The sequence below is a fragment of the Salmo salar genome, chromosome 02 (assembly GCF_965601325.2).
Source record: "Salmo salar chromosome 02, fSalSal1, whole genome shotgun sequence".
Taxonomy (NCBI): Eukaryota; Metazoa; Chordata; class Actinopteri; order Salmoniformes; family Salmonidae; genus Salmo; species Salmo salar.
The window spans coordinates 2,925,010-2,943,938 of NC_138292.1; the positions used below are offsets into that span (position 1 = coordinate 2,925,010).

The 18,929-nt window shown below is 43.4% G+C and overlaps 1 protein-coding gene across 2 annotated transcripts in view; it reads left to right on the top strand.

Annotated features, from left to right (window-relative positions):
* Nucleotides 1-15,504, top strand: part of LOC106597556 (lysophosphatidylcholine acyltransferase 1) — a 119,934-nt gene extending 104,430 nt beyond the window's left edge. For both annotated transcript variants that reach the window (XM_082959117.1, XM_082959118.1), the window contains exon 14: nucleotides 16-15,504. In XM_082959117.1, coding sequence (XP_082815243.1) covers nucleotides 16-221 — 206 coding nt within the window. In that variant the 3' untranslated portion in view covers nucleotides 222-15,504. The remainder of the gene's footprint in view (nucleotides 1-15) is intronic.
* Nucleotides 15,505-18,929: the final 3,425 nt, after the last annotated feature.

The following is an 18,929-nucleotide window of genomic DNA, read 5'->3' on the forward strand; positions in this document are numbered from 1 at the left end:
CTGTGGTGGTAACAGACAAGTTCAGGAGCTTTGCAGAGCAGCACCCAAACTTCAGTGAGGACTACCTGTCCACAGACAATACAGGCCGTAACGGCTGTCCTCACCAGCCCAGCGCCACGCCCAACGCCAAGCCTCAGACCAATGGCTTCTGCCCTGACTTCAGCCCGCGAGTCAACCACCACGACACAACGCCGGACGGCTCAGTGAAGAAACACAACTGAGTCTGATCGCCACCTCAGGATCCACCTCTCCTGGTGAGAGAGTGGTGGTGGTGGGGGTTGTTAATGGGCTATATGTATGGTCAGTCAGATACACACACACACACACACACACACACACACACACACACATGAGAAATGTAACCCTTATTAACCGTATTCATAATGTTTATACAGTTCATTTGATCTTGGTGATCTGACGTTGTTGTTTTAGTTGAGTTTTTCTGTATTTGTTCTGAGGAAGGAACATGCATTTCAATGCCAAAAAGATGGCTAATGACGATCGAGGAGAAATGAAGCGTGAAACACTTGAAGGGCAACACTTATTACATTTCCTCCATGTTGGGGTTTGGGAGTGGTCGAGAGAAAACACCCCAGCCAGTGAAGGGACAACACCCCAGCCAGTGAAGGGACAACACCCCAGCCAGGGAAGGGACAACACCCCAGCCAGGGAAGGGACAACACCCCAGCCAGTGAAGGGACAACACCCCAGCCAGTGAAGGGCCAACACCCCAGCCAGTGAAGGGACAACACCCCAGCCAGGGAAGGGACAACACCCCAGCCAGTGAAGGGACAACACCCCAGGCAGGGAAGGGACAACACCCCAGCCAGGGAAGGGACAACACCCCAGCCAGTGAAGGGACAACACCCCAGCCAGTGAAGGGACAACACCCCAGCCAGGGAAGGGACAACACCCCAGCCAGTGAAGGGACAACACCCCAGCCAGTGAAGGGACAACACCCCAGCCAGGGAAGGGACAACACCCCAGCCAGTGAAGGGACAACACCCCAGCCAGTGAAGGGACAACACCCCAGCCAGTGAAGGGAACTATAGTTTTGAGTGAATTCAGTGTTTCTATTTGTTTTATCTTCTTCTATCTAATAGAAGTGGCCATTTTAAATGGAAGGTTTGAGTCTGCATGGTGCTTTACTGTCAGTGAGCAGTATTGAGGGAGTGTGACTGAATAGAACAGCCTTGAAGCACCAGTGACATTGTCTTCGGCCACTTTGGCTTTCATTGAACTTTTGAGGTGCAATATGGCTGATGTAAGATGTAGGATCTTAATTTGAGCCAGTTTGCTACAGCAGGAAAATAATCCTGTAGCAACAGGAAATGTGAATTATTATATGGATTATAATTAATGGTAATTGTTGGGAAGGTTAATACATCAATATATAAAATAAGGGAAAATAAAGTCTAACATTTCTAAGTGGAAATTACAAACTTCAAAAGCCATTTTAAACCTAAAATACACTATACATTTTAAATGCAGGAAAGTTCTCCTGAAACAGGGTGATCAAAGGAAGATCCTACACCTGTAAAATGGGTCAGATTTAAGGTGTGATATGGCTGATATCAGAGGGGTCAGATTTAAGGTGTGATATGGCTGATATCAGAGGGGTCAGATTTAAGGTGTGATATGGCTGATATCAGAGGAGTCAGATTTAAGGTGTGATATGGCTGATATCAGAGGGGTCAGATTTGACCAGAGACCCCTAAGGGCCCTATGTAGGGAACAGGGTGTCATTAGACACTGACCCATGGTTCCTCTCTCCTCCCTGGCCATTAGAGACTGACCCATGGTTCCTCTCTCCTCCCTGGCCATTAGAGACTAACCCATGGTTCCTCTCTCCTCCCTGGCCATTAGAGACTGACCCATGGTTCCTCTCTCCACCCTGGCCATTAGAGACTGACCCATGGTTCCTCTCTCCACCCTGGCCATTAGAGACTAACCCATGGTTCCTCTCTCCTCCCTGGCCATTAGAGACTGACCCATGGTTCCTCTCTCCTCCCTGGCCATTAGAGACTGACCCATGGTTCCTCTCTCCACCCTGGCCATTAGAGACTAACCCATGGTTCCTCTCTCCTCCCTGGCCATTAGAGACTGACCCATGGTTCCTCTCTCCACCCTGGCCATTAGAGACTAACCCATGGTTCCTCTCTCCTCCCTGGCCATTAGAGACTAACTCATGGTTCCTCTCTCCACCCTGGCCATTAGAGACTGACCCATGGTTCCTCTCTCCTCCCTGGCCATTAGAGACTAACCCATGGTTCCTCTCTCCTCCCTGGCCATTAGAGACTGACCCATGGTTCCTCTCTCCTCCCTGGCCATTAGAGACTGACCCATGGTTCCTCTCTCCTCCCTGGCCATTAGAGACTGACCCATGGTTCCTCTCTCCTCCCTGGCCATTAGAGACTGACCCATGGTTCCTCTCTCCACCCTGGCCATTAGAGACTGACCCATGGTTCCTCTCTCCACCCTGGCCATTAGAGACTGACCCATGGTTCCTCTCTCCTCCCTGGCCATTAGAGACTGACCCATGGTTCCTCTCTCCTCCCTGGCCATTAGAGACTAACCCATGGTTCCTCTCTCCACCCTGGCCATTAGAGACTGACCCATGGTTCCTCTCTCCACCCTGGCCATTAGAGACTGACCCATGGTTCCTCTCTCCTCCCTGGCCATTAGAGACTGACCCATGGTTCCTCTCTCCACCCTGGCCATTAGAGACTGACCCATGGTTCCTCTCTCCTCCCTGGCCATTAGAGACTGACCCATGGTTCCTCTCTCCTCCCTGGCCATTAGAGACTGACCCATGGTTCCTCTCTCCTCCCTGGCCATTAGAGACTGACCCATGGTTCCTCTCTCCTCCCTGGCCATTAGAGACTGACCCATGGTTCCTCTCTCCTCCCTGGCCATTAGAGACTGACCCATGGTTCCTCTCTGGACACATCTGTTTTCATCTTCACACGACCCTCACAGCTCTATTTCTCCAGTGAGATATACAGAGCTATTTTTCAATGTCAAAATGTACTAATATACTGTTACAGACCAAAAACGTTGGGAGTTAGTGTGCTGTTAACTGGTGGTAGTAGTGCCCAGAATAGAACCAGAGGTGGTTAAGACTTTAAGGGAAAACAGAATAGAACCAGCAGTGGTTAAGGCTTTAAGGGAAAACAGAATATAACCAGCAGTGGTTAAGGCTTTAAGGGAAAACAGAATAGAACCAGCAGTGGTTAAGGCTTTAAGGGAAAACAGAATAGAACCACCAGTGGTTAAGGCTTTAAGGGAAAACAGAATAGAACCAGCAGTGGTTAAGGCTTTAAGGGAAAACAGAATAGAACCAGCAGTGGTTAAGGCTTTAAGGGAAAACAGAATAGAACCAGCAGTGGTTAAGGCTTTAAGGGAAAACAGAATAGATCCAGTGGTTAAGGCTTTAAACCAGAGGTTATATCATCTTTTTGCTGAATGTGTACCTTTTATGGTGCATTTCCTCAACAATGCATTTAGTTTTTAGCATACAGTGGCCAAAAGTTGTATTTTCTCCAGAGAAACCTCCTCATGCCTTCCATTGTAATAGAGCATGTTGATAGGTTATTATGTTAGCCCACTCTAACCCATACACGCTCCCATTTCAACCTGGTAACGTTGTGATGAGGTTATTATGTTAGCCCACTCTAACCCATACACACTCCCATTTCAACCTGGCAACGCTGTGATGAGGTTATTATGTTAGCCCACTCTAACCCATACACACTCCTATTTCAACCTGGTAACGTTGTGATGAGGCTAAGCGTACTACTACTACTTGGGGGCTGGATAGATTAAATATGACTTTCAGCATCACTGCTGTTAATTATTTCTCCTTATTTTATCTCATGTACTGCGCCTTCGGAAAGTATTCACACCCCTTGACTTTTTCCACATTTTGTTAAGTTACAGCCTTATTCTAAAATTGATAAAATTGTTTTTTTCCCCTCATCAATCTACACACAATACCCCCCCATAATGACAAAGCAAAAACAGGTTTTTAGAAATGTTTGCAAATTTATATAATTTTTTTTAACTGAAATATCACATTTACATAAGTATTCAGACCCTTTACTCAGTACTTTGTTGAAGCACCTTTGGCAGCGATTACAGACTCAAGTCTTCTTGGGTGTGACGCTACAAGCTTGGCACACCTGTATTTGGGGAGTTTCTCCCATTCTTCTCTGCAGATCCTCTCAAGCTCTGTCAGGTTGGATGGGGAGCATCGCTGCACAGCTATTTTCATGTCTCTCCAGAGATGTTTGATCGGGTTCAAGTCCGGGCTCTGGCTGGCCGACTCAAGGACATTCAGAGACTTGTCTCGAAGCCACTCCTGCGTTGTCTTGGGGTCGTTGTCCTGTTGGAAGATGAACCGTCACCCCAGTCTGAGGTCCTCAGCGCTCTGGAGCAGGTTTTCATCAAGGATCTCTCTGTACTTTGCTCCATTCATCTTCCCCTCAATCCCGACTAGTCTCCCAGTCCCTGCCGCTGAAAAACATCCTCACAGCATGATGCTGCCACCACCATGCTTCACCGTAGGGATGGTGCCAGGTTTATTCCAGACGTGATAATAGTACGGAGAAGAAATGTATGAAATGTATGCACTCGCTACTGTAAGTCGCTGTAAGGGTTGTCGTACGGAGTAGACCAAGGTGCAGCGGGAACGTGTATACTCATCTTCTTTTTTATTAGTGAAGAAGGAAAAACAAACAGCGTATACAAAAACAAACGAACGACACTAAACAGTCCCGTCAGGTGCAACATACACTAAACAGGAAGAAACTACCCACAATTCCCATTACAAAAAAAAACCCTATACATAGGACCTTCAATCAGAGGCAACGAGGAAAAGCTGCCTCCAATTGAAGGCCAAATCAATAAACTAAACATAGAACTAGAAAGACTAGACTAGAACATAGAAATATACTAACATAGAACATAGCCCAAAACCCCCGGAATAATCTAAACAAACACCCCTCTACATAAACACGTACCCCGACACCACACAAAACAAACACCACCCTGCCACGTCCTGACCAAACTACAATAACAAATAGCCCCTTCACTGGTCAGAACGTGACAGTCGCTCTGGATAAGAGCGTCTGCTAAATGACTAAAATGTAATATGTAAATGTCATTCAGGCCAAAGAGTTCAATCTTGGTTTCATCAGACCAGAGAATCTTGTTTCTCATGGTCTGCGAGTCCTTTTTGGGGCCTTTTGGCAAACTCCAAGCGGGCTGTCATGTACCTTTAACTGAGGAGTTTCGTCCGTCTGGCCATTCTACCATAAAGGCCTGATTGGTGGAGTGCTGCAGAGATGGTTGTCCTTCTGGAAGGTTCTCCCATCTCCACAGAGGAACTCTGGAGCTCTGTCAGAGTGACCATCGGGTTCTTGGTCACCTCCCTGACCAAGGCTCTTCTCCCCCGGTTGCTCAGTTTGGCCGGGCGGCCAGCTCTAGGAAGAGTCTTGGTGGTTCCAAACTTCTTCCATTTAAGAATGATGGAGGCCATGGTGTTCTTGGGAACCTTCAATGCTGCGGAAATGTTTTGGTACCCTTCCCCAGATCTGTACCTTGATACAATCATGTCTCTGAGCTCTACAGACAATTCCTTCGACCTCATGGCTTGGTTTTTGCTCTGACATGCTCTGTCAACTGCGTGACCATGTATAGACAGGTGTGTGCCTTTCCAAATCATGTCCAATCAATTGAATTTACCACAGGTGGACTCCAGTCAAGTTGTAGAAACATCTCAAGGATGATCAATGGAAACAGGATGCACCTGAGCTCAATTTAAAGTCTCATAGCAAAGGGTCTGAATACTTATGTAAATAAGGTTTTTGTGTTTTTTTATTTTGAATAAATTAGCAAACATTTCTAAAAACCTGTTTTCTCTTTGTCATTATGGGGGGTATTGTGATGTCATTATGGGGTATTGTGATGTCATTATGTCAGTGAGCAGTATTGAGGGAGTGTGACTGAATAGAACAGCCTTGAAGCACCAGTGACATTGTCTTCGGCCACTTTGGCTTTCATTGAACTTTTGAGGTGCAATATGGCTGATGTAAGATGTAGGATCTTAATTTGAGACAGTTTGCTACAGCAGGAAAATAATCCTGTAGCAACAGGAAATGTGAATTATTATATGGATTATAATTAATGGTAATTGTTGGGAAGGTTAATACATCAATATATAAAATAAGGGAAAATAAAGTCTAACATTTCTAAGTGGAAATTACAAACTTCAAAAGCCATTTTAAACCTAAAATACACTATAATTTTAAATGCAGGAAAGTTCTCCTGAAACAGGGTGATCAAAGGAAGATCCTACACCTGTAAAATGGGTCAGATTTAAGGTGTGATATGGCTGATAGAGGGGTCAGATTTAAGGTGTGATATGGCTGATATCAGAGGGGTCAGATTTAAGGTGTGATATGGCTGATATCAGAGGGGTCAGATTTAAGGTGTGATATGGCTGATATCAGAGGAGTCAGATTTAAGGTGTGAAATGGCTGATATCAGAGGAGTCAGATTTAAGGTGTGATATGGCTGATATCAGAGGGGTCAGATTTGACCAGAGACCCCTAAGGGCCCTATGTAGGGAACAGGGTGTCATTAGACACTGACCCATGGTTCCTCTCTCCTCCCTGGCCATTAGAGACTGACCCATGGTTCCTCTCTCCTCCCTGGCCATTAGAGACTGACCCATGGTTCCTCTCTCCTCCCTGGCCATTAGATACTGACCCATGGTTCCTCTCTCCTCCCTGGCCATTAGAGACTGACCCATGGTTCCTCTCTCCTCCCTGGCCATTAGAGACTGACCCATGGTTCCTCTCTCCACCCTGGCCATTAGAGACTGACCCATGGTTCCTCTCTCCTCCCTGGCCATTAGAGACTAACCCATGGTTCCTCTCTCCTCCCTGGCCATTAGAGACTGACCCATGGTTCCTCTCTCCTCCCTGGCCATTAGAGACTAACCCATGGTTCCTCTCTCCACCCTGGCCATTAGAGACTGACCCATGGTTCCTCTCTCCTCCCTGGCCATTAGAGACTGACCCATGGTTCCTCTCTCCTCCCTGGCCATTAGAGACTAACCCATGGTTCCTCTCTCCTCCCTGGCCATTAGACACTGACCCATGGTTCCTCTCTCCACCCTGGCCATTAGAGACTGACCCATGGTTCCTCTCTGGACACATCTGTTTTCATCTTCACACGACCCTCACAGCTCTATTTCTCCAGTGAGATATACAGAGCTATTTTTCAATGTCAAAATGTACTAATATACTGTTACAGACCAAAAACGTTGGGAGTTAGTGTGCTGTTAACTGGTGGTAGTAGTGCCCAGAATAGAACCAGAGGTGGTTAAGACTTTAAGGGAAAACAGAATAGAACCAGCAGTGGTTAAGGCTTTAAGGGAAAACAGAATATAACCAGCAGTGGTTAAGGCTTTAAGGGAAAACAGAATAGAACCAGCAGTGGTTAAGGCTTTAAGGGAAAACAGAATAGAACCAGCAGTGGTTAAGGCTTTAAGGGAAAACAGAATAGAACCAGCAGTGGTTAAGGCTTTAAGGGAAAACAGAATAGAACCAGCAGTGGTTAAGGCTTTAAGGGAAAACAGAATAGAACCAGCAGTGGTTAAGGCTTTAAGGGAAAACAGAATAGAACCAGCAGTGGTTAAGACTTTAAGGGAAAACAGAATAGAACCAGCAGTGGTTAAGGCTTTAAGGGAAAACAGAATAGATCCAGTGGTTAAGGCTTTAAACCAGAGGTTATATCATCTTTTTGCTGAATGTGTACCTTTTATGGTGCATTTCCTCAACAATGCATTTAGTTTTTAGCATACAGTGGCCAAAAGTTGTATTTTCTCCAGAGAAACCTCCTCATGCCTTCCATTGTAATAGAGCATGTTGATAGGTTATTATGTTAGCCCACTCTAACCCATACACGCTCCCATTTCAACCTGGTAACGTTGTGATGAGGTTATTATGTTAGCCCACTCTAACCCATACACACTCCCATTTCAACCTGGTAACGTTGTGATGAGGTTATTATGTTAGCCCACTCTAACCCATACACACTCCCATTTCAACCTGGCAACGTTGTGATGAGGTTATTATGTTAGCCCACTCTAACCCATACACACTCCCATTTCAACCTGGTAACGTTGTGATGAGGTTATTATGTTAGCCCACTCTAACCCATACACACTCCCATTTCAACCTGGCAACGCTGTGATGAGGTTATTATGTTAGCCCACTCTAACCCATACACACTCCTATTTCAACCTGGTAACGTTGTGATGAGGCTAAGCGTACTACTACTACTTGGGGGCTGGATAGATTAAATATGACTTTCAGCATCACTGCTGTTAATTATTTCTCCTTATTTTATCTCATGTACTGCGCCTTCGGAAAGTATTCACACCCCTTGACTTTTTCCACATTTTGTTAAGTTACAGCCTTATTCTAAAATTGATAAAATTGTTTTTTTCCCCTCATCAATCTACACACAATACCCCCCCATAATGACAAAGCAAAAACAGGTTTTTAGAAATGTTTGCAAATTTATATAATTTTTTTTAACTGAAATATCACATTTACATAAGTATTCAGACCCTTTACTCAGTACTTTGTTGAAGCACCTTTGGCAGCGATTACAGACTCAAGTCTTCTTGGGTGTGACGCTACAAGCTTGGCACACCTGTATTTGGGGAGTTTCTCCCATTCTTCTCTGCAGATCCTCTCAAGCTCTGTCAGGTTGGATGGGGAGCATCGCTGCACAGCTATTTTCATGTCTCTCCAGAGATGTTTGATCGGGTTCAAGTCCGGGCTCTGGCTGGCCGACTCAAGGACATTCAGAGACTTGTCTCGAAGCCACTCCTGCGTTGTCTTGGGGTCGTTGTCCTGTTGGAAGATGAACCGTCACCCCAGTCTGAGGTCCTCAGCGCTCTGGAGCAGGTTTTCATCAAGGATCTCTCTGTACTTTGCTCCATTCATCTTCCCCTCAATCCCGACTAGTCTCCCAGTCCCTGCCGCTGAAAAACATCCTCACAGCATGATGCTGCCACCACCATGCTTCACCGTAGGGATGGTGCCAGGTTTATTCCAGACGTGATAATAGTACGGAGAAGAAATGTATGAAATGTATGCACTCGCTACTGTAAGTCGCTGTAAGGGTTGTCGTACGGAGTAGACCAAGGTGCAGCGGGAACGTGTATACTCATCTTCTTTTTTATTAGTGAAGAAGGAAAAACAAACAGCGTATACAAAAACAAACGAACGACACTAAACAGTCCCGTCAGGTGCAACATACACTAAACAGGAAGAAACTACCCACAATTCCCATTACAAAAAAAACCCCTATACATAGGACCTTCAATCAGAGGCAACGAGGAAAAGCTGCCTCCAATTGAAGGCCAAATCAATAAACTAAACATAGAACTAGAAAGACTAGACTAGAACATAGAAATATACTAACATAGAACATAGCCCAAAACCCCCGGAATAATCTAAACAAACACCCCTCTACATAAACACGTACCCCGACACCACACAAAACAAACACCACCCTGCCACGTCCTGACCAAACTACAATAACAAATAGCCCCTTCACTGGTCAGAACGTGACAGTCGCTCTGGATAAGAGCGTCTGCTAAATGACTAAAATGTAATATGTAAATGTCATTCAGGCCAAAGAGTTCAATCTTGGTTTCATCAGACCAGAGAATCTTGTTTCTCATGGTCTGCGAGTCCTTTTTGGGGCCTTTTGGCAAACTCCAAGCGGGCTGTCATGTACCTTTAACTGAGGAGTTTCGTCCGTCTGGCCATTCTACCATAAAGGCCTGATTGGTGGAGTGCTGCAGAGATGGTTGTCCTTCTGGAAGGTTCTCCCATCTCCACAGAGGAACTCTGGAGCTCTGTCAGAGTGACCATCGGGTTCTTGGTCACCTCCCTGACCAAGGCTCTTCTCCCCCGGTTGCTCAGTTTGGCCGGGCGGCCAGCTCTAGGAAGAGTCTTGGTGGTTCCAAACTTCTTCCATTTAAGAATGATGGAGGCCATGGTGTTCTTGGGAACCTTCAATGCTGCGGAAATGTTTTGGTACCCTTCCCCAGATCTGTACCTTGATACAATCATGTCTCTGAGCTCTACAGACAATTCCTTCGACCTCATGGCTTGGTTTTTGCTCTGACATGCTCTGTCAACTGCGTGACCATGTATAGACAGGTGTGTGCCTTTCCAAATCATGTCCAATCAATTGAATTTACCACAGGTGGACTCCAGTCAAGTTGTAGAAACATCTCAAGGATGATCAATGGAAACAGGATGCACCTGAGCTCAATTTAAAGTCTCATAGCAAAGGGTCTGAATACTTATGTAAATAAGGTTTTTGTGTTTTTTTATTTTGAATAAATTAGCAAACATTTCTAAAAACCTGTTTTCTCTTTGTCATTATGGGGGGTATTGTGATGTCATTATGGGGTATTGTGATGTCATTATGGGGTATTGTGGTGTCATTATGGGGTATTGTGTGTAGATTGATGAGGAAAACATTTTATTTAATCAGTTTTAGAATATGGCTGTAACGTAACGAAATGTGGAAAAAGTCAAGGGGTCTGAATACTTTCCGAATGCCACTGTATATCTTCTGTATCTATCTATCATCTATCTATCTCCCCTGTCATCTTTCATGTGTGACTAAATGTTTGTCACGTCATGAAGCCAACTGTATCCTGTATCAGAGTAAATAACCCACGAACACTAGAGAAGCTTTAACCAAGTTTAATTCTTCCCAAAGGTTCTGTACAGCTGGAATCATCCAGATATTTATATCCCACTTAAGACCCTCCCTCTGTCCAATCCTTACAGTTTAGGCCCAACAGGAAGAAGGTAACCAGATACTAAACCCTGATTACTCCCTTAAGGGGAACTGACCTCACCCTTCATTTGCTGACTTCAACCCCTCCTTCACCTAATCCACAGATGTCCATCTGTCTTCCCTGTATCAAAACATCGCTCTCCTCTCCTCCATCAAACACATTCCAAAGCCTTCTGGCTTTCTACAGAGAACCCTTAACTTTCTCCTTTGATTCTATGCTTCTTCTCTATCATTTATTTAATATCTCAATGTTGAAAATGTCGAACCCAACAATACATTAGTTCATCTGGCGCTGAAGGACAAGTATTTACACAGTGTCCGCACCTTTTTAAGTCTGCACCTTGATTAATGCACTATCAACAACTAGTAAAGGTCCAAATAGCTTGTGGGGGATCAATTTATTTCTCCGTTGGAGGTACACCGCCCAAACTTATTCTGGGCCGAAATTATAAATACTCTCATTAAGGAGTATTTAAATGTTAAGACATTACATTTTGTATCATGGGACGTTTTATTTTATGCTCTCCACGTATTATCGTCCTCCGACACCGCGTGACATTCGATGTTTCCTCTTCTGTGGTTGTTAATTTTGCCCTGTGGATTAACATAATCACTTATTCTAGGTGTTTTAACTCACCGAGTCATGTATTTTATATAAAAGCTGTTTTAATTCTAACTTTCTCTGAAATGTGTTGCTCTTTTCAATCAGTTGTGGACAATTGAGGGGAATCTTTTTTTGAGGGTAAATACTACTGTAGGTAGACTAGACTTGCTGGTAGAAATGTATGCTGGGTGGGAAGACCAAGGAAGATGCTGTAAACTGTATTTCTCCTTAGTTAGTATGTTGTCTTCCGACAGATGGCGTCATTGTAACGCGACTGCACTGAATGTAGTGCACTATGTAGGGAATAGGGCCCTGTCCTAATGTAGTGCACTATGTAGGGAATAGGGCCCTGTCCTAATGTAGTGCACTATGTAGGGAATAGGGCCCTGTCCTAATGTAGTGCACTATGTAGGGAATAGGGCCCTGGTCTAATGTAGTGCACTATGTAGGGAATAGGGCCCTGGTTTAATGTAGTGCACTATATAGGGAATAGGGCCCTGTCCTAATGTAGTGCACTATATAGGGAATAGGGCCCTGTCCTAATGTAGTGCACTATATAGGGAATAGGGCCCTGTCCTAATGTAGTGCACTATATAGGGAATAGGGCCCTGTCCTAATGTAGTGCACTATATAGGGAATAGGGCCCTATCCTAATGTAGTGCACTATGTAGGGAATAGGGCCCTGTCCTAATGTAGTGCACTATATAGGGAATAGGGTCTTGTCCTAATGTAGTGCACTATATAGGGAATAGGGTCTTGTCCTAATGTAGTGCACTATATAGGGAATAGGGTCTTGTCCTAATGTAGTGCACTATATAGGGAATAGGGCCCTGTCCTAATGTAGTGCACTATATAGGGAATAGGGCCCTGTCCTAATGTAGTGCACTATATAGGGAATAGGGCCCTGGTCTAATGTAGTGCACTATATAGGGAATAGGGTGCCATCCGGTACATAGCCTGTCTATCTATCCACTGTTAATAACCTGAATGTTACTATAGAGGTCTATTGGACTGGTGACTGTTTCTATAGAGAAGGGGTTTGCCATCTAAAAGAGCCATGGATTCGGAATACAAGTTTCTATAACACATTCTTATACCATGTCTATCGCTTACATAACCATACCCCCCCACCCCCAACGAAGGCTTTATAATGGAAGCAATATTTGACATCATTCACCGTCTCTCAACTTCTTCTCCTTGTGAAGAGTTCAAATGATATGTATTTTTGAATATTCCAAATGCGGGCATTTTGTGAATTTCTGGTAATACGTAAATGATTTTTATTTTTTAATTTCCCTGCCTGCCGTGAGCAAAATGTGATCTTTTATCCTGTGGATTGTGCTGATGCTCAAAGTAAGCCTGTTCTTGTTCCTTTGTATAATGAACGGAATAGATTTGTGTTGTATTACTCAAACATAGCCTCAAAATCAATTGTTAATATAACTGTTGTTGTTCTTATTATTATTATTGACTGCTTTAGACACAAAATGCATATTTTAAAAAACCAATAGCCTTGAATCTATCTATTTATCTATCTATGGTTTTCATGATTATAAAAAGAGAATGTATAGACAATCTGTCATCATTAAAAAAGCTACTAAAATCGCTGATATAACAAATGTACTTAAATCATGATTTCCATAACAATATTGTGTTATTAGTGCTCCTATAACAAGCTGTGACCCTGGTCAAAGTGTACAAGGTTGAACAATAGTTGTGTGTGTTAAGCCTTGAGGTGCAGATCCCCTGCCATATGACAGGCCTACGCACCAACCTAGCCAGACTGGATCCACACATTTTTAATGGGACTTTTTGTTGTTATTGTTGTTGCTAGAATTCACCACCACAGTTACTTTATCTGTTCTCCGTGAATATGTTTATACCGGTTTGTTTTATAATGTATTTGTGTTTACACTTTAGATTGGATTCTCTCTCTTTTTTTTCTCTTTTTTTTCCTCCTGAAGAAATGTGACTGTTGCTTCTCATTTCATGGTATATATTACTGTGGCCATGCTTGTATTATCTTTCATATTTGTTATTAAATGGAACACATAACAACAGAGATCTGTAATTCCAGTTGGGGGGCTTGTATCCCCACGTTCACCTCCCCCATTAATTTTTTTGTAAAGAAAGAGATCTGTGTACTATATTTAGCTCAGTTTTGTAGAACTGTGTCGTCTCAGGATCTTTGACGTGTTCTAACACAAGCTTGGTAACTGTTTAACTGTTTAACGGTTTAACGGTTTAACGGACCAGGAAGAGGAAGCTTCTGAATGGCTTATTCAAGGAAAAGTCAACACAGATGTTTTCGTTTGGATTCTTTAGGTAGCTGTGAAATTAAGACTCTCTGACTGAAACGTCAAAAAGGTTGTTGTTTAAAACAAAAGTTGGTCCACCTAGTTCGCCTACTATTGATTCATTCAATCATGTTGTCTGTCTATTGTTTTAAATATCTCACAACATACAAGAATCATTCTGTTTCTATCGTTTTTTTAAATGGTTCCCGAAGACAAACCGTAAGAGCTGATATCTTATTTATGCTACTACTACTGCTGCCTGCTTCTTCTGTGTCCCACACTGAACTGAAGACGAAACATCTACCTGTGTAATGTCGGTCCCACACTGAACTGAAGACGAAACATCTACTTGCGTAATGTGTGTCCCTCTGGACTGATTCCTAGCTAGCTAGCTTTCTGATGGTTCCTCTGGACTGATTCCTAGCTAGCTAGCTTTCTGATGGTTCCTCTGGACTGATTCCTAGCTAGCTGGCTTTCTGATGGTTCCTCTGGACTGATTCCTAGCTAGCTAGCTTTCTGATGGTTCCTCTGGACTGATTCCTAGCTAGCTAGCTTTCTGATGGTTCCTCTGGACTGATATCTAGCTAGCTAGCTTTCTGATGGTTCCTCTGGACTGATTCCTAGCTAGCTAGCTTTCTGATGGTTCCTCTGGACTGATTCCTAGCTAGCTGGCTTTCTGATGGTTCCTCTGGACTGATTCCTAGCTAGCTAGCTTTCTGATGGTTCCTCTGGACTGATTCCTAGCTAGCTAGCTTTCTGATGGTTCCTCTGGACTGATTCCTAGCTAGCTAGCTAGCTTTCTGATGGTTCCTCTGGACTGATATCTAGCTAGCTGGCTTTCTGATGGTTCCTCTGGACTGATTCCTAGCTAGCTAGCTTTCTGATGGTTCCTCTGGACTGATACCTAGCTAGCTAGCTGGCTTTCTGATGGTTCCTCTGGACTGATTCCTAGCTAGCTGGCTTTCTGATGGTTCCTCTGGACTGATTCCTAGCTAGCTAGCTTTCTGATGGTTCCTCTGGACTGATTCCTAGCTAGCTGGCTTTCTGATGGTTCCTCTGGACTGATACCTAGCTAGCTGGCTTTCTGATGGTTCCTCTGGACTGATATCTAGCTAGCTGGCTTTCTGATGGTTCCTCTGGACTGATTCATAGCTAGCTAGCTTTCTGATGGTTCCTCTGGACTGATTCCTAGCTAGCTAGCTTTCTGATGGTTCCTCTGGACTGATTCCTAGCTAGCTAGCTTTCTGATGGTTCCTCCGGACTGATTCCTAGCTAGCTAGCTAGCTTTCTGATGGTTCCTCTGGACTGATTCCTAGCTAGCTAGCTTTCTGATGGTTCCTCTGGACTGATTCCTAGCTAGCTGGCTTTCTGATGGTTCCTCTGGACTGATTCCTAGCTAGCTAGCTAGCTTTCTGATGGTTCCTCTGGACTGATTCCTAGCTAGCTAGCTTTCTGATGGTTTCTCTGGACTGATACCTAGCATGCTAGCTTTCTGATGGTTTTGCTGTGTGGACCAGGATCATGCTGAATTTGCTGTTCTTTCTCTCTACATATTTCTCTTTTCTCTTGAGTTTTATTTGTAATGTACTTAAACAGTCATTTACTGCAAGATACTTTGAAATGTCTGTTTGGGACAGCTATGATGATATAACTTGTCAATGTGACTCTTTAATAAAACATTTAAAAACATTTAACACCAGGTTTCTGTGTTCTGGTTGTTAATTCTGTGTTTCTTAATGTAATGCCGTTAGTCTGGGTTCTATGTAGACTGGTGTTCTATGTAGACTGGTGTTCTATGTAGTCTGGGTTCTCTACAGACTGGTGTTCTATGTAGACTGGTGTTCTATGTAGTCTGGGTTCTATGCAGACTGGTGTTCTATGTAGTCTGGGTTCTATGCAGACTGGTGTTCTATGAGGTTGAAAACAGTTGTTGACAAACGGCACACGTCTGTCTCCCTCTTGAGGCCACAACTAACCACAGATGGGGGGGTGTCTGTTCATTACCACCTTGAATGGCCGCTCTCCTCTGTTGAACTACAATAACACCGAATTATATCATAGATTATGTTTATTTAATCCAATAACAGGGAACTCCCTTTTTTTATTGTGTCCTGAGGAAACAACCTGGTCTCAGGGCAATATGTAGGATTTGGTACGTACATTTGTTTCCCTCCATTTAGTATGATACGTTACGTTAGGTTACGTTATGAATGGAATAGCAGTTGTACAATACCATATAAATTAGATGATGTATAGTATTATACGTCTTTCTCTGAGACCAGGCTGCTTGTTGCATCATAACAACAAAGAAGAATTACTTGAAAATGTACGTTGCTGATTAGAAGGGCTAACAACAAAGGTTAGGAGAATTTACATATCAGGTTAGGTGAATTAGATTAGGGGGAATGGGTTCGCTAAAATGTTACTGTTGTTTGTAATGATGTAACATACAGTATCACACTTAGTGGAGGCGCACAAATGTACTTCAGATGGCCAATGTGAGTCCAGTCTGGAGGACTGTATCAACAGCACCATAACCCCCAGTCATTTCAGATCAACCTATTGTTGATCAGAGCTCCCCAACCTCTGCCCAGAACTTTGAAATGATGTCAATATTTCCCATTTCTACTACGGTTCATGATGACATATATATATATATATATATATATATATATATATATATACGCACATATATATATATATATATATATATATATATATATATATATATATATATATATATATATATATATATATATATACACACCACCCTTCATTTGGACAGCCATTGATCACAGCTCATTTACTGATGCAGGTTGTCCTCCACTGACAACATGCTAACAGCTGAGGACGTGAGGTTGATGTGTTGTTGTTGACGTGTTGTTGTTGACGTGTTGTGGTTGACGTGTTGTTGTTGACGTGTTGTTGTTGACGTGTTGTAGACGTGTTGTTGTTGACGTGTTGTTGTTGACGTGTTGTTGTTGACGTGTTGTTGTTGTTGACGTGTTGTTGTTGACGTGTTGTGGTTGACGTGTTGTTGTTGTTGACGTGTTGTTGTTGACGTGTTGTTGTTGACGTGTTGTTGTTGACGTGTTGTCCCTCTGTGTCATAGAAAAGCCCAAACAGGGAACCTCAACAGGGTTATGTACAACGCCGTAACTCAACGGTTAAGACAGTGATTTAACGATTGTTACCGTTGATATATCTCCCAACTCACTCCGTAATATCCATCACCATATCCACCACTGTTACAGGGCCTGAGTGGGATCTCATTAGAGCAGGCACAGCAGCTCCGTTCCAACTGCCATCCTCATTCCCTATATAGTGCACTAGAAAAGAAATGCACTAGGAAATAGGATGCCATTTGAGACTTACCCAAGTATCATTAGATCTCAGAGAAAATAAATAGCTTGGTGGTGTTTGGCTGAAAACAAAAGCTGGGAGAAACCAGTAGCTTTCAGCATGTGTAACCTGGTTCATGCCCCGGCGTTCTCATGGTGGGAGAGGAAACGCCATCTCAAGGGGAACACTTACTGGACGGAGGCTTTTTATAGTTTTATTTATTTATTTCTTTATTTTAACCCTTTTTTCGTGGGATCCAATTGGTAGTTACAGTCTTGTCTCATCGCTTTAACTCCCGTACGGACTCAGGAGAGGAGAAGATGGAGAGCCGTGCGTCCTCCGAAACACGACCCAACCTGCTTCTTCTGCCGGCCAAACCCTCCCCTAACCCGGACGACGCTGGGACAATTGTACGCCGCCCCATGGGTTTCCCGGTTGCGGCCCGGCTGCGACAGAATCTCTAGTGGCACAGCTAGCAGTGAGATGCAGTGCCTTGTGGGGCAGTGGTCTATCTTTATATAGTTCACTCTATTATAACATCATTCACTACTGTAATTTACTGGGAATTATAACATCATTCACTACTGTAATTTACTGGGAATTATAACATCATTCACTACTGTAATTTACTGGGAATTATAACATCATTCACTACTGTAATTTACTGGGAATTATAAAATCATTCACTACTGTAATTTACTGGGAATTATAACATCATTCACTACTGTAATTTACTGGGAATTATAAAATCATTCACTACTGTAATTTACTGGGAATTATAACATCATTCACTACTGTAATTTACTGGGAATTATAACATCATTCACTACTGTAATTTACTGGGAATTATAACATCATTCACTACTGTAATTTACTGGGAATTATAACATCCTTCACTACTGTAATTTACTGGGAATTATAACATCCTTCACTACTGTAATTTACTGGGAATTATAACATCCTTCACTACTGTAATTTACTGGGAATTATAACATCATTCACTACTGTAATTTACTGGGAATTATAACATCATTCACTACTGTAATTTTTTTATCTGCACTACTGACTTTAACTGTATGTCATAGATTTTACTTGAAGAATTGACATACTCTAGATACTTAATTGAGGATATTTTGTGAAAGACCAATGGCGTGGAGTTACTCTTGTTAAAATGTCTCATTCATTTCTCAACCAAGTCTTTTTCATGTCTATTTTCTGGACAGAAACCAGGTCAGTAGCAGTCAGTCAGTGTCCCGGACAATAGAACCACCTCCAGGACTGTCTGGGACCACTGGCTTTAGCCATGACTCCACGGAGAAAGAATGTACATTGTTTCCCTGCATGTCAAGCTGTCGCAAACACACACACGCGCACATACACAGACGCACACGCCCACACACACACAGACACACCACTGTCAACAACAACTATAGAATATATGCTAGCAGCAACACGAGCTACGCCACAACATAATAATCACACGTTTCTATGTCGTTCTCATGGAGAACACTTGCAGCGTGCTTGGTCAACAGCAACTGAATGAATGGACCTCTGGCCCTTGTTTCCCCGTGTTCCTGTTGTTGCCTAGAGAGATCCCATCAGTGACAACATGATACAGAATGGAACCATCCATCAGGTTGTGTCACAAATGACCCCCCCCCCCCCCCCTATTTCCCATAGGGTTCTGGTCTAAATTAGTGCACTACATAGGGAATAGGGTGCTGTTGGGAACACGGTACCTGTCTGTTAGTAGCATGATGAGATGGTAATAGTTATGTATCACG